Raw genomic sequence first — 21,587 nt, 5'->3', positions numbered from 1 at the left:
GACATTCCCAAAGCTTGGGGGACACGCACACAAAACACACCCGAACCCCTAAATGAGGTACCCCAACCTCGGGACAGCCGGCAAGATGTAGGGTGCCCCATGAGGAAGGCGGGGACCCCACCAGGGACTGCCCTCATCTCAGGGGACCCTTGGGCGAGGGGAACCAGGTACAGCCCCCCTGCCCCTCCCTACCCTCTCCATCCCCCCAGAGGGGCGTGGGAACCCGCCCCGCCCTTCAGGCTGTGACACCGCCCCCTGCCCCGCCCTGCCTGCACCCCCTACCCCCCCGCTGCCCGTGCCCCGCCAGCCCTGCCCTGCCCGCACCAGCCTCCGCTGCCGGTACCCCCCGGCTGCTGCTGCACGCGCTACCCCCCCTGCCTGCCCCCCTGCCGTACCCCTGCCAATCCTGCCTGCATCACCCCTCAGCACGCGTACCCCTGCCCGTAGCCTCGGCCGCCCTGCCCATGCCATCCCCGTGCCGCCCCACCCGCTGGGTGAGGGATTTCTTCTCGTACGAGACCCCCAAGTCGGTGGTGGTGAAGAGCTGGGTGGTAGGGGTCGTCAACCGCGGCGTGCAGCTTCTCATCCTCGCCTACTTTGTCGGGTGAGACTCCCCCGGGACCCAGACTCCCCTCTGCCGCCAGCCCTCCTCGCCCAGCCCAGCGCTTGGCGGGGGCTACCCGGGTGACGGTGGAGGTTGCTGCTGGTGACATCCGGAGTGTGACAGCGAGGGAACAGCTCGGGCAGGGGGTGGGGCACGGGGAGGTGGCCGGGACAGGGGCGGTAGGCGACAGTGCGGGTGACAGGAGAGAGGGTGACAAGCATGTGAGTGTCTCGACGAGCGGGTCTGCCGGTACAGGTGACACGATGGGGACAGTCGGGAGAGCGTGTCGGTGCGAGTGACACAAACGAGACAAAGAGGAGAGGGTGATGGCGCGGGCGCCGTCGAGGGGATAGCAAGAAGAACGTGCTGGTGGGGGTGACAGCTGGGTGGTGGAGCAGGTGACACAAAGGGGACAGCGAGGAGAGGGGTGTCAGTGCGGTTGACAGCTGGGAGACAACGTCTGTGGGTGATAGTGAGGGGTGGGAGCATTAGCAGGGGCACAGCAGACGACAGCAGGGAGTGGCTCTGACCCCGAATGCTCCCGAGAGGTGACAGCAGCCACGGGGAGGGTACGGAGCGGGGCTGTGTGTGACAAATGCCTGTCTAAGACCTGTAGCCCCCATCTCCGGCAGCGCTGGGCGGCCGGGGGGGCCTGGCAGGTCCCGCGAGGATGTCGGGGGTGGCTGTCCCCAGCGTCACCCCCTGCGGGTGCTGTCCCAGATGGGTGTTCATCCATGAGAAAGCCTACCAGGTGCGTGACACCGTCATCGAGTCCTCCGTGGTCACCAAGGTGAAGGGCATCGGGCACTACGCGGGCCGTGTGCTGGACACAGCCGACTACATCACCCCCCCCGAGGTGAGGGGGACGGGACCCCCCCAGCTTCCCTCCTCGGGTGACCGTTGGGGTGACAGTGACATCCTTGCAGGGCACCTCCGTGTTTGTGGTGGTCACCAAGCAGATCGTGACGGAGAACCAGACACAGGACGTCTGCCCGGAGGTGCGGAAGGGTGACAGGAGGTTGCAGGGACACACACCGGAGTCTCCTGTGCCCTCCGTCACCTCCTTGCACCCTACAGAGTGACCCCACGTTCCGCTGCTCTGCCGACCGTGACTGCCAGGGGCCGAGCCCTGCCACGGGCAGCGGTGAGAGGCTGGGTGGTCCCGGGAGGGTCAGGAGGGCTGGGGACGAGCGCCCCCGCTGACATCCCATCCCCAGGGGTCCTGACCGGGCGCTGCATCCCCTACAACGGGACCCTGCGCGCCTGCGAGATCCGCGGCTGGTGCCCGGCCGAGGTGGACACCGTCGATGTGTAAGTGTGACTGGCAACACGGGAGGGGGCCACAGAGCCGTGCCCCACTCACAGTGTCCCCAGGGTCACCCCTTCTGCCCCCCCTCCCCAGGCCTATCATGATGGAGGCTGAAAACTTCACCCTGTTCATCAAGAACAGCATCCGCTTCCCACTGTTCGGCTTCGAGAAGTGAGCAGGGGCTGCAGGGAAGCCTGTCCCCACTGTGTCCCCACCTGTGTCTGCTGTCCTCCCGTGCTCCTCACGACCTCCTGCTTGGCTGGCTAATGGCCATGAGCCCTATGTCCCCCTGCCTCCCACAGTCCAGCTGGCTGGTGGACAGCTCTCATCCCCTGTGTCTCTGTGTCCCCCAGGGCCAACCTGCCCCCTCCCGGCAGTGGGTTGTCCCTGGGTCGCTGCCGGTTTCACCCTGAGCTGGCCCCTCTGTGCCCCATCCTGCGCCTTGGCGATGTGGTACGACTGGCAGGACAGGACTTCCCCGAGCTGGCCACCACCGTGAGCAGAGAACATGGGACTGGGGACACAGGGACTTGAGCTGCGGGGACATGAGGGTGTGGTAACAGAGAGGTGTGACATTGGAAATGAGGGACATGGGACCACGAGGATGTGGGAGGTGAAGACATGGGAAGATGGAATGCGTGGATGTGGGGACCTGAGTGTGGAACACAAGGCTGCAGAATGTGGAGTATGGGGACACGGGGACACAGTAGTGTAGTGGCATGGGACATGGAGACAGCCATGAGTATGTGGGACACAGGGATGTGTCATGTGAGGCTATGGGGCCCTGGGGTTGTGGCTGTGAAGCTGTGGGGCCACAGGGCTGAGGGGCTGCGGGGCAGAGGGGGCTGTGGTGCTGGAGGCCATGGGACATGCATGACTATGTGGGGCAGGGCGGGGTGTTGGGCATCAAGATCGGGTGGATGTGTGACCTGGACCGGGCATGGGAGCGCTGCCAGCCTCAGTACTCCTTCACCCGCCTGGATGGACGTGCCCGTGCCCTTGCCTCTGGATACAACTTCAGGTACCACTCGTGGCCACACAGGACACGTGTGGCAGATGTGTGTGCACAGCCCAGCAGGGACCCACGTCCCTCATGTCGTGTGTCCGGTGCAGGCATGCCCGGTACTACCGCTGGCCCGACGGCTCCGAGCACCGCACTCTCACCAAGGCCTTCGGCATCCGCTTTGACGTCCTGGTGTATGGCAATGTAGGTGTGGGGCTGGGGCCCCTGGCACTCCACGAAGACTGTAGGGGGTGTTGGGGTCCCAGGGACCCCACGAAGATGTAGAGGGTGTTGAACCCCCCACCGATGGGGTTTCTGCACCCCCAGGCTGGGAAGTTTGGCATCGTCCCTACCCTCATCAACACAGTGGCAGCTTTCACCTCCATTGGAGTGGTGAGTAGTGGCCATTCTCATCCCATGTGTGGCAGCATCTCCCTTTGGGGGGAGCTTCAAAAGGCCCCCGTTCACCCCACAGGTGTGGGGCAGGGAGGGGCAAGGATGCCCCACAGTGATTGGTAGGGGCATGGAGGACACCCTCACAGCCGTGGGGACACAGCAGCACCTTGGTGTGATGGCAGCCTGGCTCTCTGGAGGGCTGCAGGGTTGTCAGGGGGTGCCCCATAGCACGGGATCGCTGCACTGCTGTGCTGCCTCCCGCCAGGGCACGGTGCTGTGCGACATCATCCTGCTCAACTTCCTGAAGGGAGCTGAACACTACAAGGCTCGCAAGTTTGAGGAGGTTGGTGTGGGGCTGAGACTGCCAGGGGGCCGCCGTGGGGCTGGGACCATTCTGGGGTCACCCCTCGGGGAGCGGGATCAGGCTGCACTGGGAGATGTGCAGGGCTGCTGGAGGGGACACACAGGCAGAGTCCCTGAGTCCTGCCAGTACCCTGGCTATGGGGCAGGGATTAACCTGGTACCTGTCCCCCGCCCCACAGGTGCCAGAAGCTGGAGTACCCGCCCCCTCCACCAGCCCCACAGCCAGTGCCCACCGGGGGCTGGGGGGCTGCAGCCGTGACAAGCAGTCCACAGACTCGGGCACCTTCTCCCTCGGGCTGTAGCCCCCTGCCTGCCCCCTGCAATAGGGCAGCTTCCCCCTGTACCCTGCTGTGGGGCAACTCCCGCCCACACTCTGCCCACTCCAGGCTGGTTCCTCCAGCCCTGTTCCACATCCCTAGGCTGCCCCAGCCCCATTGTCCCCCCATCTTAGGTACCACCCCGAGACCCCATAGGACGCCCATCTCCAGAAAAGGAGCCTGGGGAGGCCCAGGGCTGGACCCTGGAGCACTGGGTGCTGCTGGGTACCAGGGTTGATATCCCATCCCTTCACCAGACGGGTGCTGCCCCCTCGGTGCCCTGCACCTTTGCTACCCTCCGCTACCTGCTGCTTCCAGCTGGCCCCAGGCTCCGGGGACTGCACCCTCACTCCAATAAACTCGCCTCACAGCACCCATGGGTCTATGCCTGTGCAGGGGTCGGGGGTCATGGGGAACAGAGGCTCAGGGTGACAGCGCTTATCTGCGGGTGGCCATGAAGCCACCACAGCCCTGGGGAGAGGACCCTGTGCCCCCGCCTTGCCCACAGGACAGAAGAGACAGACATTCCTGTCTGCAAACCTCCCCGCACTGCGCACCCGAGGCGCTTCCCACCACACCAGCAGCCACTCCAAGCCCTCCCCATCCTGCCCGGAGCTACATGCACAAGTGGGTGCTGGAAGCTGGCACTTTACTGAATTTCCGCAGGAAGCAGGGGTGAATTCCCACCCCAGAGCTGGGATGAGGATGGGGATGGGGGCCGCGGGAGCATCCGAGCTCCTCAAAACTCGCAGACGAAGGGCATCTGCTGGGCGCAGGATGCGCTTCTCCAGAGCCCATCTAGGGGGAGACAAAGAGGTCAGCCCTGGCACTCCCGGAGCATGCCACACCTCCCGAGAGCGGCACCCAGCACCCACGGACCTGACCCAATCTCCCTGGTGCCAGCCTCCCTCCCCCCACAAACTGCCACATGCCAGTCCCACAGATACCCCCTTCCCACGCCGAGGCGTCCCCTAGTAACCCCCAAGCATCCTTCCCACCCACCCAGGCGCACTAGCACAGTCGTGTGTGTCCCCGAGCCCTCGGTGCACCCTGTGTCCCCCACACCCATCGAGCCTCCCTTGTGCCCCTCCACCCCCCAGTGTCCAAACCGGTGACGCAGAACGTGGCGCAGGCGTGTCCGGAGTGCTGTGGGTAGCCTTGCTGCCAGTGCGCGTAGTTCCAGGAGCTCCCGTCCGCCCAGTGGCAGTTCACCGCCTGGTTCTGCCGGCAGGGACAAGGGCGTGAGCAGCCCCGCGGAGCTGGCAACGGTGGGGCATGGGGGTCGGCAGGGTGAGGGACGGGGCTGGGAGCACTCCGGGTGGAGACTGGGGACGCCGGGACGGGGCTGGGAAGCACTGGGGACATGGGGACAAGACTCAAAGCACCCGGGGTGGGGGACGCTGGGGACACTGAGACAAGTCTGGGAGAACCCAGAGTGGACACTGGAGACAAAACCAGCCTGGGGCCGGGGCTGGGGCACCCAAAGAAGGGCACTAGAGCCAGGGGGACAAGGCTGGTGGCTGCAGGATGGGTAGGGGGCCGGGGCGCCAGGGTGAGCAGAGGGGTCCCTCACCTGGTAATCAATGACACCCCCGATCCAGAACTCGGTGTCTTTGATTTCAATCCCACCCCAAAACTGCATCTCGGCATTGGTGTGGTAGTTGTGGATGGAGGCCAGTTGCCCGCCGAAGCACGAGGTACACACTTGCTGCCAGGGCACACAGGCCAGTCAGAGGGGTGCACAGATGGCATGCGGTGCCCCCCACCTCAACCCTCCCCTGCCCACCTGAGCACTGCTGAAGGTGTGACTCGAGGGGACAGCGGCATATCTGCAGGTGGCGCCGGTCTCCGGGTCCGAGATGCGGAATACCCGCGTCTCATTTGCCAGTGGGCACTGAACACCTCTCTTCAGTGGCTCTGCCTTGTCGAGATTGGCAAAGCCTGGGGGCACAGACAAGTGTCACAGCAGGTATGCGAGGCATGAGGTGGCCAGGGGTGTCCCCAGGGTGGGCAGCAGTGGGTACTCACCAAGGTGTCTGGCAGAGGTGGTACCCAGCAGGACCAGGGCAAGAAGCAGGCAGGGTGGCATGGTGGGGTTAGGGGCACCAGCACCTGTGGGACAGGTTGGGTGCCCAGTCACCTTCTGCCACCCTGGGGATACCCTCATGTCTCTAGTGAGGATAACCCATCTCCAGTGTCACCTCATCCTCCACGCATCCCTTCTGCCACCCCCCATGCCCCACTGTCCCTCTGCCTGCCCTAATGCCACCTCCACAACCCTGAAATCCTCACGCTCCTCCACATGCCCCATGTCCCTCTGCCAACCCCAAGCCTTCACTCTCATCCTGCCCCACTTTACACCCCCACTGCCCCTCAACAATCCCCAGTGCCATCTCATGCTCTGCTCTCCACCCCTGATGCCACCCCATGGCCCCGATTCCTCACTTCCATCCCCGAGGCCACCTCGTACCTGGGCACCCTGTGCCACCCCAGCCCCTCATGTCGCCTGGCACCCCAGAGCCACGCGTGCCAGTCTCAGGGACTCCCTCCCATCGTGCCCATCCTCACCTGACACTCGGGAGACTGTCAGCTGCAGGCTGCAGGGGGCTCTGCCTGATGTCACCCTTATAGGGGTGACAGAGCCACGTGTCTCCAGCCGCAGCCTTGCGCCACCACATCCCAAAACCACTGTGACCCAAACCGCTGGGCAGAGGGGGGGCACCGGGCGTGCTCCTCCCACTCCCTGCTTGGCTGAGGCACGGGGGCCAGGGGTTAGGGCTGTGGTGGGCACGGGGTAGGGGTGTAGAGGAGATGGGCGTGGTGGCTGTGGAGTAGGGGGACAGGGGTCCAGGGAAGGGGGCTGCGGGGGCTAGGTGGTGCAGAGGGGAAGGGGGCAGGAGGACATGGGGGCTGTAGGGGCCTGGGGTGCAGATGGGAGGGACACAAGGGGTGGGGGCTGCTGGCTTGTGGGAGATGCAAAGGGGCTGGGGGAGGGGGTGTGGAGTGTGGAGCCTGCTGGTGGGGGGAAGGGTGGCCCCAGGGAGAAGATTGCAGGGGTTTGGGGTGACAGAGGAGGGGGCTGAGGGGCGGAGGCTGTGGGGAGCAGAGCGCTGAGCCCTGCGAGGCCGGAAGGTGTGGGGTCAGCCACAGAGCAGGGGGCTGTGGGTCAGGGTGGGGCCGTGGCCGGACCCCGGGGGCCGCGGCCGTTGGGGAGGAAACGACCCTTGGGCAAGCGCTGCTCGGCGGGAGATATTATCGGCACCCCCCTCCACGGCACACAACCACCCCCCTGCACCCACACCTCCCCACGGAGCCATCCTGCACCCCAACTTCCCCTGCACCCACCCACCCCCCGCACTATCCTGCACCCCAACTTCCCCTGCACCCACCCCCCCGCACTATCCTGCACCCCAACTTCCCCTGCACCCACCCCCCCGCACTATTCTGCACCCCAACTTCCCCTGCACCCAGTCCTCCCCCGCACTATCCTGCACCCCAACTTCCCCTGCACCAAACCGCACCCCTTTACCACACTACACCCCCCACACCCCTGCACCCCCCAGCACTCCCCCATGCCCCCTATGCCCGCCCCACGCCCCACACTTTTGCATCCCTCAAGCACCCACAACACCCACCCTGTGCCCTGTGTACCCCCACAGAAGTCCCCTCCTTGTGCCACATACCCCACTGCCCACAACCCCCTGTACTTCAGGGTCTCGGTGGGTGCCCCTTGTGCCAGGCTGGGTGGCACAAGGTTGTGGTGGGGGCAGATGGTGCTGTCACCCCTATACGGGTGACATCGGACAAAGCCTCCCCATCCTCCAGGTGAGGACAGAGAGAGCAAGGCAGGCACGGCAGGGGAGACAATGGGAATGGTGGAGGGACAGTAGAGACATGGAGGGGGGCAGAGGGATTGGGATGAGTGGCACGGGATGGGACCAGGGACAGACATGGAGAGGCATGAGGATGGCAGGGCTCTGGAAGTGGCAAGGAGAACATGGGGAGAATGGAGTGACACTAGGTATGGGAGACCATCACCAGGCATTTGAGGGGGGCAGGGGGTCACTGGGAACATGGACACTCCAGGGTGGCAGAAGGTGCCCGAGCACCCAACCTGTCCTGCAGGTGCCAGTGCTCCCAGCCCTGTCAAGTTACCCTGCCTGCTACTTGCCCTGGCCCTGCTGGACACTGCCTTTGATGGCTGCTCCAGTGAGTGCCCAAGAATGCCCATCCTGGGGACGCCCTCTGACACCCTGGATACCCCAGAGAGGTGTCACAGCCACTCTGCTGGGACAGTCTCATGTGCCCCAGAGCTGGTAGTAGGTGGCAGAGGGATCCCTGCTGCCAGCACTCATCCTCTCTCCAGTGCCAGCTGCTTGCCACCCCCAGGATGTGCCCATGGATGTGGCCAAGGGTAGCCACCACTTCCACTGAGTGGTCATCACCAAGTGCTGCACCTACTCACAAGCCCAGGTCAGGCGACATGGGTGCTGAAAGGTGCCCAGCAGGTGCCAATGGGTGCAATGAGTACCAAACCATGCTCTGTCCCACAGCAGCACTGCCAAGAGCTGTATGGGGGAAGCTGGCATGGTGCATAGTCCTGCCAGCCACCAAGAGCTGCAGGACCTGGCACAGACCCACACCCGCCTCCTACTCTGGACTGGGGCCATCACCTGACTCACGGTGAGAGGTTGGCACCCATCTGGGGTGCTCGGACAGCACTGGGCTCAGTGGGCATGCAGAGGAACAGGGTACTAAGAGTGTTTCTTGGGGTGCTGGTTTCTGGGTGCTAGGAGATGAGTGTTGAGGGTGGGTATGGGGTGTTGGATGCCAGGCAACGGGGCTGGTTTTGGGGCATTTGGATTTGGTATCAAGCACCTGGGTTGGTTTCAGGGCACTGGGGCTGGGTGCTGGGTTCTGAGGTGCTTGGTGCCAAGCACTGGGGCTGGGTGCTAGGCACTGGGAGTGGGTGCTGAGATGGCCCCATGCAAGCAGAGCAGCGAGAGCCACAGTGGCAAGATGCCAATTCCTGGAATTATGCCAACCGGGCACCAATCCAGCCCTGCTGCATCTTCACTTCCTGCACCACCATCAGCTCCCGCAGTGAGAGCACCCTGGTAGGGCACCCTGGCACTGGGGACACTGGGAGGGGCACAGAGATATGTGGGGCACTGGGAAGAGCATTGCGGAGAGTGGGGCACAGGCCATTGGTGGCAATAAAAAGGGCACTGGGAGAGGGCACAAGTCACTATGAACACTGGGTGGGGGACAGTGAGCTACTGGTGGAAATAGGAGGAGGCATCGGGAGAGGGGTAGCAGACACTGAGGACACTGAGAGGGGCACTGGGTTACGGGGTAGGGGGACGGAGAAGAGCATTGAGGGGAGGCACAGGCCACTGGTATCAAGGGAAGAGGCACTGGGAGGGGGCACAGGCCACTGGGCACAATAGCAGTGGGAGGGGCAGTGGGCAAGGAGGGAGGGAGTGAGGAGTTCAAGGCACTGGGAGCACTGCGGGGAACCGGGGGCCGTCCCCAGACGAGCTCTGGGACAGACGCTTCTACTCCGAGCTGTGCCCCTTCATCTGCCAGAATTGAGGGCACCCACGGGCATGACCCCAGGACCCGCTGTGGCCCCCGTCCGGTCCCCCTCCTAGTCAAGCGGGATCTGCCCCGGCTTTGTCTGTGTACGAGTCCCTGGGGAGCGTTCGTGGGGAGGGTCCGTGCTCCCCGCCTGGCAACAGGGGGAGTGCCCAGCCCCACAGCGGGCACCGGCACAGCCCCACAGCAGCTGGCTCAGGGGAAAGGAGCAGAGCCAGCTGAGCTGGGGCCGAGGTTTATTCTCCCCCAGCACCTCCCACCCCAAGGCACAGCACGCCCCAGGCCAATACAGAATGGGTACCGGGCACTGAGCTGGCACCGGGAGAGCGTGTGGCTCAGTGGGGGGTCTCGGCAGGGGTCTCGGCGCCGGGGGGGGCTGCCAGGGGGGTTCCTGCAGCCTCCAGTTCTTGAGCTCGCCTCCGGCACTCGCGGGCCACCACCACGGGGCTGACAAAGGCCACCAGCACCACGGCGATCATTCCCAAGTTCACCTGGGGGGCAGGAGGGGGAGTCAGGGTGCGGAGCTAGGGGGTGACCCCACCCCAGGGTACAGGGACAGCCCCACAACCCTCCCAGGACTTGCTTTCCTCAAGGACCCCCAGTCGACCACAGGTCTGCATGGACCAGGTTCAGGAACAACATTAACCTGTGGGGCAGGATTCCCATCCCTCCATGAGGCAGGACCCCCATGCCTCCACGGGGCGGGACCCCCACTTCCCATAAAGTAGGATCCCCATCCCTCCATGGGGCAGAACCCCACTTCCCATGGGGCAGGATCCCCATCCCTCCATGGGGCAGAACCCCACTTCCCATGGGGCAGGATCCCCATCCCTCCATGGGGCAGAACCCCACTTCCCATGGGGCAGGACCTCCACTTCCCATGGGGCAGGATCCCCATCCCTCCACGGGGCAGGAACCCCACTTCCCATGGGGCAGGATCCTCATCCCTCCATGGGGCAGAACCCCACTTCCCATGGGGCAGGATCCCCATCCCTCCATGGGGCAGACCCCCACTTCCCATAAAGTAGGATCCCCATCCCTCCACGGGGCAGGAACCCCACTTCCCATGGGGCAGGATCCCCATCCCTCCACGGGGCAGGAACCCCACTTCCCATGGGGCAGGACACTCGCCCCTTGTGGGGAGAGCGTGGGGCGGCAGCCAGGGGGCACTCACGTAGAGGGGGTCCCCGCCAAGGGGTCCTTGCACAAGGGCAATGCAGGGGTACTGCAGCAGGGCCACCAGCGCCGAGAGAGCCATGGCCAGCCCGTACAGCTTCCCGAAGTGCTGCGCCGGGAACCTGTCCAGCCACTTTGTCACCACCGGCACCCCAGTGACACCTACGGCCCTGCCACTATCCCCAACCCCTCTGCCCTGATCCCACCACCACGTCCTTCGCCGCCACCACCACGAAGACCCTGCCATTACCACCTTGTCTTCCATCACCCAATCCCTTACCACTCTGTCCTCTGCCGCTCCTGCCCTGATCCCACCACGTCCCCTGTCGCCATCTCCATGACCTTACCACCACCACCTTGTCCTCCACCACCCACTCCTTTGCCACCCTCACCCGGTCCCTACCACTCTGCCCCTTCTGCCATGCCTCCTGACACCCGGACCCCTTTGCCCTGACCCTGCCGCCGTGTCCCCTGTGCCAATGGCGGTGGCTGGACTCACGCAATGGCCAGGAAGGCAGCGTTGCCCCCGTAGAGGAAAGAGCGACTCAGGACCTGCAGCACGAAGGTGGCAAACTGGACGGGCAGGACGGGCACAGCGGCGCACACCGAGAACAGCAGGCACTGTGCCACTGTCACCACCAGTGACAGCACCGATGCCTGCAAGTCGGCGAGCGCGCCCAGGGCTCCTGCAACACGGGACGCGCTCAGAAACGGGTCACCTAGGTGGGGCCAGCGCGCCCCCTTGTGGACATAACAGGGGAGTGGTGGCATCTGGGCCTGGGATGGGGATCAGGGAGATGGCAGAGCAGTGGGGGCACGCAGGCAGAGGGAAGATGGACATTGTCAGGCTAGACCCTTGGGTTCGGGCACAACGGGTGTTGGTCTCCGGTTACCGTCGGGGCGGGAGGTCCGTCCCCGCTTGTGCCGGTCGAGGATGAGCCCATTCCATGGGGCACAGAGCACCCCGCAGAGCTGGGTAAAGGCGAAGGCGTTGGTGTAGGTGCTGACTGCGGGGAGAGAACATCAGCCTGGGGCCGGACCATACACGGGCTGTGCCTCCACCGGACCCCGCCCCGCAGTCTCTCCCTTACCGAGGTCGGGGTCCCTGCGGGCCAGATGCTCGAGGAGGGGGTTGAGGGTGCCGATGAAGAGGTAGTGCCGGAGCTGCATGGCTGAGAGCCAGGCCACGTGCCAGGCAAACAGCTTCGAGCGAACGCAGGCCCCGAAGGGCATCCCTGGGGCGGCCACCCCTGATATGGGCATCAGAGCAGTGGCCACGTCTGGCCCCACCTGCACAGGTCTCGCCCCTGGGCATGCCCCCCAGACCTCACCCCTGCCCCTGGGGTTCCCCCAGCACTTACCCACATAACCATGTCCCTCATCTGCATAGCCACGCCCACTCAGACACACCTCTATGTGCATAGCTACACCCACCCCCTGGCCACAGCCACATCTACTCCCCACACCCCAGCCACACCCCCTCATTTGCATAACCACGCCCACATGATGCTTACACCGCCCTGCAGTCACACCCAAGCCCACTCCCACAACATGCCACTTCATCTGCATAGCCACGCCCCCTGACCACACCCAGTGCCACCCCTGCAGTCCTAACCCCTCCATGTGCTGCCATGGCCATGCCTCCGGCGAGCCCCACTCCCACAAAAAGCACCACCCCCACAAAAATGCCCCACCCCATCACCTTTGGCTGTGCTGGGCTCCAGGGGGGTCTCTTCTGGGCCGCCCTCCTCAACAGGCCGCTTCTCCTCATAGGTGCGGTACGACTGTGACCGCCCCGGGCACCGCAGCCTGAGCCCCCACCACAGGGCGAGACTCATCACCAACCATGGCACTGGACACAACAATCACCACGGAACGGACCCACCACCAACCATGGGACTGGACCCGACAACCACCATGGGATGGGACCCACCACCAACCATGGACTGGACCCGACAACCACCATGGGATGGGACCCATCACTAACCATGGGACTGGACCCACCAACCACCACGGGATGGGACCTATCACCAACCTTGGGACGGGACCCACCAACCACCACGGGATGGGACCTACCACCAACCTTGGGACAGGACCCACCAACCACCACAGGATGGGATCTATCACCAACCTTGGGACGGGACCCACCAACCACCATGGGATGGGACCTATCACCAACCTTGGGACAGGACCCACCAACCACCACAGGATGGGATCTATCACCAACCTTGGGACGGGACCCACCAACCACCACAGAATGGGACCTATCACCAACTATAGGATGAGGCCCATCATCAACCATGGAATGGGACCCACCACTACCCACAGGACAGCACCACCAGGACTCTTAGGAGTCATCATCACCATCACCACCACCCATGGCACAGGTACCACTAACCACCCATGAGATGGGCAGCACCACCATCCCACAGGGCAGGTTCTTCCTTACCCATAGTCATAGGCAGGGGGCAGTGGGTAGGGAATGCGAGTGCGGGGCATGAGGAAGAGGGTGCGCAGCAGGTGCCAGGCACTGCAGGCTGCCATGAAGAGGAACATGGAGTGCAGGGACAACCCACGCTCGTGTAGCACCTGGGGATGGGCACAGGATGACATTGACCACCGTGCCACCAGGGTACTAGGCCATCGTCTACCACCCACCGTGTGCCACCCACCCTGCACCCACCTTGATGATGAGGAAGATGGCAGACGAAGAGTCAAAGGCCCCGTTGTAGAGGGTGATGATGATGGAGCGGTACTTCCCAAAGAGGTTACCCACCTGGCATGGAGACACGCCCTATGCCATCAAGGTCCCCCCCAGGCATCTCGGATGGTGGGTGAGGGTCAGGGTGCCAGGGGACTCACCTGCATGTTGGTGAGGATGAGGAGCATGCCACCCACTGAGAGCATGGACATGGCTGGGAAGAGCAGCACTGCCAGCGCTGGGGACACAGGGGTCAGCAGGGACTGTGGGGACCCTGCCAGGTCCCCTCCCAGACTGGGCACCCAGTGTCCCCAGAGTCTCACCTGGGGTGGAGAAGGCAACAAGCAGGGTCCCACCGGTGTAGAGGGAGCTGGGATGGGGAAATAGCAATGACAAGTCAGGACAGGCTCCAAGGGGGACACCTCCAGCTGTTGGCACCTCAGCACCCCGATGTCTCATGGGTGCCCCACTGCCTCCTAACACCCCCAGGCCAAGGCATGTGGGGGCATATCGTTATGAGGGTGCCCTGGGGACATCAGGGACACCCAAGAGCATGTGAAGGACAGTGTGGGGGCAGTGTGGGAGCTAGAGGGGGGGTGTGAAACACACTAGGGACATTGAGTGACAGCGAGAGCCAGGTGCCAGACCAGACTGGGCTCTACCCCTACTAGTGTCCCAAAGCCTATACAGGTGCCCACCAACCATCATGAGTGCTCCCCCAGCCTCATAGATGCCCCTGCAGTGCAGGCCGTACCTTGTCTGGCCACCTTGATAACCACCGGCCCTGGATAACATCTCCACCTCAGCTGCTGACACCAGTCCACTGACAACCAGCCATGCCCACCCTGCACCCATGGGTACCCTGCAGTGCCAGCCCCTGCCTGCTCACATGGCAACGAGGCGGGCGACAGTGGTGCCAAAGCGATCGAAGATGAAGCCCATGGGGAAGGTCATGAAGTTGTTCATGAAGGAGCCAATGGTGAAGACCAGGGAGAACTGCTCATCCTGGCGGCTGCAGTCTGCAGGGACACAGGGCACCACAGGGCATCAGAGCAGTGGGGACACAGGACATCACGGGGCATCAGGACAGCAGGGACACGAGGCACCACAGGGCACCAGGATAGAGTGGACATGGGCATAGAGGCAGTAGAGATACAAGCACAGAAGCAATGGGGACTTGCAGTACTGCAGGACATCAGGACAATAAGGTCAGCAGAGATCCGAGCTTGAGGACAATGGAGACACTGGCACATGGACAGCAGGAATATGGGGCACCGCAGGGCATTAGGCAATGGGGACCTGAGGCACCTCAGGCCACCAGCATCATATGAACACCAGCACAAGGGGGCACAAGGCATGGTGGCAACAGGGCCAGGGCCAGCACAGGGATGGCGACAGGGCTGGTGGCAACCAAGGTCCATACCAGGCAGTGCGGAGCCGTTGGTGAGGGTGATCTGGCACAGATCTGCGAAATACTCCAGCTTCTTGAGCACAAAGACGAGGGAGGCCCAGCCGAAGATGATGCCACAGAAAGCCCCGCACTCCAGGAGCCCGGAGAGCAGCGTGGCCAGGCGCTTGGCCACCCCCGCACCCCCCCCCGCCATGGCACTGGCCTGCAGGGACAAATGCAAGTGTCACACACCGCCAGAAACGCATCCTGACGCATCCCAGCATCGGCTCCGTTCCCATGGGCTGACACCCCCCGCACCTGCCGGTGCCCCCAGTGCCTGTCTGGCACCCACCTCACTCACATCCTGATATCCCCTGCATCCACCTAGCACCCATCTGCCAGTGCCCCCACTGCCTGCCTGGCACCCACCTCACTCACATCCTGATATCCCCTGCATCCACCTAGCACCCATCTGCCAGTGGCCCCACTGCCTGCCTGGCACCCACCTCACTCACATCCTGATATCCCCTGCATCCACCTAGCACCCATCTGCCAGTGGCCCCACTGCCTGCCTGGCACCCACCTCACTCACATCCTGATATCCCCTGCATCCACCTAGCACCCAGAGTGGGAGCTTGGGGGCATGTGGCCACTATGGTCCCAGGTCTGCCCTTTGTCCCCATCCCCAGTGCCCCCCCCTGCACTCCATGTGTCAGAACACAAGCAGGGGCCCTGCAGGCAGCTGGGGCCTTGCACATGCGTGCACATGGGCTGACATGCGTGCCTCACGCCCATGCTCGTGCTCACACATGCTTACATGTCAGCACACTCACACACATGCACACATGCTTATATGTGACACACATTTACACACACATGCTCACACGTGCTTGCACGTGTGTACACACACACAAATGCACACATTACTACACACACGTGCACATGTGCATCCCAGCACATCTGCGTGTGTGAGCATGCAGCAAGCAAATGTGGTCTCACATGCACACACATGCTCACAGGCCCTCACATACATGCACACACACATATGCTCACATACACACACATGCTCACACACTCATGTGTGCACACATGCTCGCGCACACACGGAGGTGGCTCACACGCGTGCACACACACAGAATCATAGAATCAACCAGGTTGGAAGAGACCTCCAAGATCATCCAGTCCAACCTAGCACCCAGCCCCTGGCCAATCAACCAGACCATGGCACCAAGTGCCTCATCCAGGCTTTGCTTGAACACCTCCAGGGACAATGACTCCAGAACCTCCCTGAGCAGCCCATTCCAATGCCAATCACTCTCTGCAAACAACTTCCTCCCAACATCCAGCCTAGACCTCCCCTGGCACAACTTGAGACTGTGTCCCCTTGTTCTATTGCTGGTTGCCTGGGAGAAGAGCCCAACCCCACCTGGCTACAACCTCCCTTCAGGTAGTTGAGGACAACAATGAGCTCTGCCCTGAGCCTCCTCTTCTCCAGGCTGCACACCCCCAGATCCCTCAGCCTCTCCTCACAGGGCTGTGCTCCAGGCCCCTCACCAGCTTTGTCACCCTCCTCTGGACACCTTCCAGCACCTCAACATCTCTCTTCAATTGAGGATCCCAGAACTGGACACTCAAGGTGTGGCCTGAGCATTGCTGAGTACAGGGGCAGAATAAGCTCCCTTGTCCTGCTGTTTCTGATCCAGGGCAGGATGCCATTGGCTCTCCTGGCCACCTGGGCACACTGCTGCCTCATGTTCAGGTCCTCTCTACCAGCACCCCCAGGTCCCTCTCTGCCTGGCTGCTCTCAGCCACTCTGTCCCCAGCCTGGAGCACTGCTTGGGGTTGTTGTGGCCAAAGTGTAGAACCCTGCACTTGGCCTTGTTCAGTCTCATCCCATTGGCCTCTGCCCACCCATCCAGCCTGGCCAGGTCCCTCTGCAGGGCTCTCCTACCCTCCAACAGCTCCACAGCTGCTCCTAGCTTGGTGTCATCTGGACTCAATCCCCTGGTCCAGATCATTGACAAAGATATTGAACAGAACTGCACACATGCTCACACATGCAGACATGCTCACACACACATGCTCACACATGCAGACATGCTCACACGTGTGCACATATGCTCACACACACATGCTCACACATGCAGACATGCTCACACGTGTGCACATATGCTCACACACACATGCTCACACATGCAGACATGCTCACACACACATGCTCACACATGCAGACATGCTCACACGTGTGCACATATGCTCACACACACATGCTCACACATGCAGACATGCTCACACACACATGCTCACACATGCAGACATGCTCACACGTGTGCACATATGCTCACACACACATGCTCACACATGCAGACATGCTCACACGTGTGCACATATGCTCACACACACATGCTCACACGCTCACACACATGCACACCTGCTCACACACACAGATGCACATGAGTGTGCTGGCAACCCCCTGGCACCCTCCACCCACCTGCTTGAGGCCTTTCTGCCGTTGCTGCTGCCACTGTCGCCACGGAGTTTGGACCCTGGCATGGGGTGCCAGGCGAGTGGCACACACCCACAGTCCCGCACCCTGTGCACCCACACGCCCATCCCGTTCCCCCCCCCAATCTCCCAGGAGCACCCAGGGTCCCCCCAGCACTGGCAGCACTGATAACAGCTGGGACTCCCCCGCAGGCCCTTATCACCCCATGCCAGCTCTTGCCCCGGTGCAGCCCCTGGGGATGCTGAAACCCTGCCAGGCACCTGGTGTGTGCACTGGGGACACTGAGACTCCCACTGGAGACCTGGCACAGCCCTTGAGAAGCTGGCACGCTCCATGGGAACACCCTTGGGGACACCAGCACATACCTATGGAGACAAGAGCATCCTCCTGGGGACATTGGCACACCCCTGTGGACACTGGCACCCCCCGGGTACTGGCACAGGCACTGGGAACCCATCCAGCCACACCAGGAGCCTTGGCACCCTCTTTGGGAAGCTGGCAGCCTCCCCGGGGACAGTGGTGCAGCCCTGGAGATACTGGCAGGTTGCCTGGCCTGCCGACACACCCCCTGGGGCCTCAGCACCTCCCTGGGGACACTGTCACGTTCCTTGGGGACCCTGCCATGGCTTTTGGAGACACTGGCAGGGCGCTGTGACTCTGAACCCCCACCTCAAGACCTCATCACGCCTGCACGGACCCTGGCACGGTGCCGGGCACCGTGACAAATCTCGTGTGGACACTGTCCTCACTGGGGACGCCACCACCCTACTGGGGACGCTGTCGTTCCTCGGGGGGTCTGTGACCCCTCTAATGATCCGCCATCCCCGGGGGACACTCGGACACCCCCGTCCCTGCCGCCTCCAGCTTACTGTCCCTCGTTGCCACGGGCCCCGCCTGTCCCCCCCACTCACCGGCTCCGAGCCCCCTGCCAGCTGTCCCCTGTCGCGCTGTAATGGCCGGTAATGAGCCTCATTACAGCGGCCGGGTAAAGATTAACCGGAGCGGGGGCTGACCCCGCGGGGGGGCCGCGCTATCTATAGCACCGCGGGGGGGCGGCGGTACAGCGGGGACGAGGGAGACACTGCTGAGGCACCCGGAGTACCCCACCACGAGTGTCACCACTGGGGCACTCGGAGACACTCCATCACGGGGGAGCCTGCGAGGTACCCTCAAGACATCCTAGCATGAGTGTCACCGTCTGGGGCACTCTAGGGCACCCTGAGTCACTCTCTCACTTGGGCCGCGGCATGAGGTACCCCAGGACACCCAGGAGCACCTCATCATGGGTGTCATTGCCAGGGGCACCCAGAGACACCTGGAGACACTCTGTCACTTGGGCCACTGCTGCAGCTCCCTGAGACACCCCACCATGGGTGTCACCACCGGGACACCCTGGGACACTCGCAGGGGACGTTTGCCACCAAGCCCAGCCATGCTGGTCTTGCCAAGCCATGGTGGTTATTCCAAGCCATCCTGATTACTTCAAGCTGTACCGATGTGTTCCAGCCGCACTGCTCTCTCCTAGCCAGCCGTACTGCTGAGCCCTTTAAACTGGGAGCCCCCGAGGGGGAGCAAGAAGATCGGGGACCCCCAGCTCCAGTAGTTCTGACCAGCCGTGTCCCCATCAGCTCCCCCCGAGCTGTGATGGGGACACTCGGTCCTGGCAACGAGGGCGCAGGCAGGCGCAGGCTGTCTCCGGTCTCGGCCGCTTCAATAATTAATAATTAACGGTAACGAGGTTCGTTCCGTGCAGGCCCCCAGAGCCCGCGGGGCTCCTTCAGAGGCCCGGGATATGGGGTGCCAGGGGTGGGCAGTGCCATCGGCTCACGGCGGTGCGGACGAGGGGAAGTGATGTCACTCCCGCTCGTAGGGGCTTTCCCCATGCCTGTGTGGCAAGGGGTACGCATGTGACAGGGTGTCCCAATGACACGGGCATGGGCAGCCGTGGGGCACAACAGTGCCTGCGTCCAGCGCCCGAGGAGCCCCAGGTGAAAGGCATAGAGGGACGGAGGGATGAGCCGAGGCAAAGGACACATGGGACCCCCAGCCGCAGCCCAGCCCCACATCCGGGGCCCAGCCCCTCTCGACCCGCCAGCCCCCCACCTGTCGCGGCCACACAGACCCCAGCCTACCCCCCCGGCCTCGCAGCCCCCGCCGGCCCCACCGTTCCGCTCGGTCCAGCCGCTGCGTCCCTCGGGAGGGATCTGAACCATCCGGGTCCCTCCGCCCCGCTCAGCCGCGTCCCGGCTCTGCTCACCCGGCGGGAGGGATCGGCGGCTCCCGGCGGGTTCCGGCTGGTTCCGGGTGCTCCGGTGCTGCTCTCTGTGTCCCGGGCCTCTGGTAGGTGCCCCTGGTCCAGGAGCTCCGATGCTGCCCGCCCGTCCTCGGAGCTGGGCGGAGCAGCCCGGCTCGGCCCCGCCCTCGGCGCGGAGCGGGGTGCTCCGGGAGTAGCCCCGATGAAGGAGCAGCCCCGGGGTCACCCGGTGGGTCCGCCCCTGGGCCACTGTCGCGGCTGACGGTCGTCCCGCTATGCGCCGTGGCACCGCCCACCCCCGGAGTCCTCCCTGGTGCCATCTCGGTGCCACCCGCGGGTGCGTCTCCTCTCTGCCAGCCCAGCCCCAAGCCCAGTGGCCATTCCCTCACTGCCATCCACTAGCATGCCACCTCCTTACCTCGCCGGCTTTGAGACCTTCTCCTTTGAGCTACCCTTGAGCCAACCTTGAGTCATCCTTGAGCCCCCCTTGGACCACTCCTGTGTCACTTACAGTAGTGTAGTCCCAGACACATTTGCTGACCAAGTCTCACGTTACCACCTGCAGTGCCATTCTGTTCATCTTCTGCCAGGCTCTACCCGTGTCTCTGTCCACTCACGTCTGCTGCTGTCCCTGCCCTGGGCGTGTTGCCAGTCCCTGGCATCTGCCCCACCATAGGCCTGGACCTATTCCCTGCCTGAGGCTTCTCCAGCCCTCCCCTTGTCCACCAGTCTGTCTGTCCTCCTGCCACACCATTTATCTGCCTGCCCACCCCTCAGTGCTAGCAACCACCCATCCTGTCCCCATCCCTTGCCACCCCTCCAGCCAGTCGTCCATCTGTTCTGCCAACTCTGTCCACCACCCATCTGTCCATCACCTGTTTCTGTCTGTCACCCATCCATCTGTCCATCATCCATCTGTCTGTCACCCATCCGTCTGTCCCACTTCAGTCACAGCGCCACTCATCCTTGTGCCCATCCATCTGTCCTACCACCCACTAAGCTGCCCTTTCTCATCCTGCCTGTGTCCCACTGGCCCTCCTGCCCTCGCCTGCCCTCGTCTCCATCCAGCTGCCCATCTGTCTGTCTATCCGCCTGTCCCTCCAGATGTTCTTCACTCCGACAGTCCATCTGCCCACCTTTCCAGAGGTTGTCTACCCAACTATCCATCCATCTGTCCCCCCTACAGGCAACCATCTGTCCATCTGTCCTCCACCCAATCCCTCATGGACCCTTCACCCACTGCTGCACACCCCAGGCCTGGATGGTGGCATCAGGCCTGTCCCAGTCCCCCTCCCTCATCCCTGAGTCTCTCTAAGTAGGTGGGTGCAAGCACCCACGGGTGGGTCTATCACCCAGGGACCCTCTTGCAGACCCCCAAAGGGTGGGCAGAACACCGTGCCAGGGACGCGGGGGGCACGGTTTGGGGGGGGAGCGGATGGCGGCCCCTGAGTCAGCCCCGTGCCGCCCACACCCCCTCCCACGGTGCCCGCCGCGCCAGCTTGTGGCATTTCGCTCGCCGGAGACGGTGCCGCAAACACGCTGCGGTGCCAGCGTGTGCCCGAGTCTGGCGCGGCCACGTGTGCCCCCCCGCGTGGGGCCCATAAATCCCCCCACACCGACCACCCAGCTCCCATAGACCCACGAGATCCTTCACAGACCCTGCAGAGCCCCACAGTGACCCCACAGACCCCGAGAGACTCCACAAAGACCTCTCAGGTCCCCAGAGACCCCTCTCAGATCCCCTCAGACCCGCCGCAGTCCACCCCCAGGCGCCCCGAGGACTGTCGCGGTCCCGGGTGGGAGCGGCGGGCGGCACCACGGACAGCGCCGTGTCGGGACCGCGGACAGCGCCGGGCACGCGTGGGAGCGGGGGGGGGGAAGCGCTCCCCCTCGGGCTGCTGAAAGACCCAGCGCCGGGCACCCCATCCTGAGGTACCCATCCGTGTGGGAGCCGTGGGTCCCCGCGGGCA

General features: G+C 63.5%; 3 protein-coding genes across 8 annotated transcripts; 1 reads left to right on the top strand and 2 right to left on the bottom strand.

Annotated features, from left to right (window-relative positions):
- Nucleotides 1-436: 436 nt before the first annotated feature.
- Nucleotides 437-4,365, top strand: P2RX3 (purinergic receptor P2X 3). 3 transcript variants are annotated; one of them, XM_064163491.1, is made up of 12 exons: nucleotides 437-604; nucleotides 1,325-1,460; nucleotides 1,531-1,602; nucleotides 1,682-1,748; nucleotides 1,822-1,915; nucleotides 2,007-2,084; nucleotides 2,267-2,408; nucleotides 2,804-2,934; nucleotides 3,027-3,120; nucleotides 3,244-3,309; nucleotides 3,578-3,655; nucleotides 3,855-4,365. In XM_064163491.1, exons 1-12 carry the CDS (start codon nucleotides 465-467, stop codon nucleotides 3,975-3,977), a joined length of 1,221 nt encoding a protein of 406 aa, XP_064019561.1. In that variant the 5' UTR covers nucleotides 437-464; the 3' UTR covers nucleotides 3,978-4,365. The 3 variants fall into 3 exon arrangements, with proteins under 3 accessions (XP_064019561.1, XP_064019562.1, XP_064019564.1); XM_064163492.1 differs by lacking the exon at nucleotides 2,007-2,084; XM_064163494.1 differs by lacking the exon at nucleotides 3,578-3,655.
- A 366-nt stretch (nucleotides 4,366-4,731) lies between these two features.
- On the bottom strand, nucleotides 4,732-6,493 carry LOC135186384 (proteoglycan 3-like). The gene is made up of 5 exons (XM_064164032.1): nucleotides 6,463-6,493; nucleotides 5,779-5,933; nucleotides 5,566-5,700; nucleotides 5,102-5,213; nucleotides 4,732-4,790 (listed from the first exon to the last, which is right to left on the bottom strand). Exons 1-5 carry the CDS (start codon nucleotides 6,491-6,493, stop codon nucleotides 4,732-4,734), a joined length of 492 nt encoding a protein of 163 aa, XP_064020102.1.
- On the bottom strand, nucleotides 6,024-20,391 carry SLC43A3 (solute carrier family 43 member 3). Of its 4 annotated transcripts, XM_064163485.1 has the most exons (14): nucleotides 19,621-20,391; nucleotides 14,891-15,080; nucleotides 14,357-14,486; nucleotides 13,791-13,837; nucleotides 13,629-13,705; nucleotides 13,450-13,542; nucleotides 13,216-13,355; nucleotides 12,469-12,575; nucleotides 11,858-12,016; nucleotides 11,660-11,773; nucleotides 11,266-11,452; nucleotides 10,765-10,888; nucleotides 9,892-10,081; nucleotides 6,024-6,104 (listed from the first exon to the last, which is right to left on the bottom strand). In XM_064163485.1, the coding sequence occupies exons 2-13, from the start codon at nucleotides 15,069-15,071 to the stop codon at nucleotides 9,926-9,928; spliced, it is 1,515 nt and encodes a 504-aa protein (XP_064019555.1). In that variant the 5' UTR covers nucleotides 15,072-15,080; nucleotides 19,621-20,391; the 3' UTR covers nucleotides 6,024-6,104; nucleotides 9,892-9,925. The 4 variants fall into 4 exon arrangements, with proteins under 4 accessions (XP_064019555.1, XP_064019552.1, XP_064019554.1 ...); XM_064163482.1 differs by lacking the exon at nucleotides 6,024-6,104 and having other exon boundaries at nucleotides 9,810-10,081; nucleotides 19,621-20,389; XM_064163484.1 differs by lacking the exons at nucleotides 6,024-6,104; nucleotides 19,621-20,391 and adding an exon at nucleotides 19,528-19,590 and having other exon boundaries at nucleotides 9,810-10,081.
- Nucleotides 20,392-21,587: the final 1,196 nt, after the last annotated feature.

Source organism: Pogoniulus pusillus, chromosome 24 (assembly GCF_015220805.1).
Source record: "Pogoniulus pusillus isolate bPogPus1 chromosome 24, bPogPus1.pri, whole genome shotgun sequence".
NCBI classification, from domain to species: domain Eukaryota; kingdom Metazoa; phylum Chordata; class Aves; order Piciformes; family Lybiidae; genus Pogoniulus; species Pogoniulus pusillus.
The sequence above is the reverse complement of the archived record's forward strand: the minus strand, read 5'-3'. Positions and strand labels throughout refer to the sequence as shown.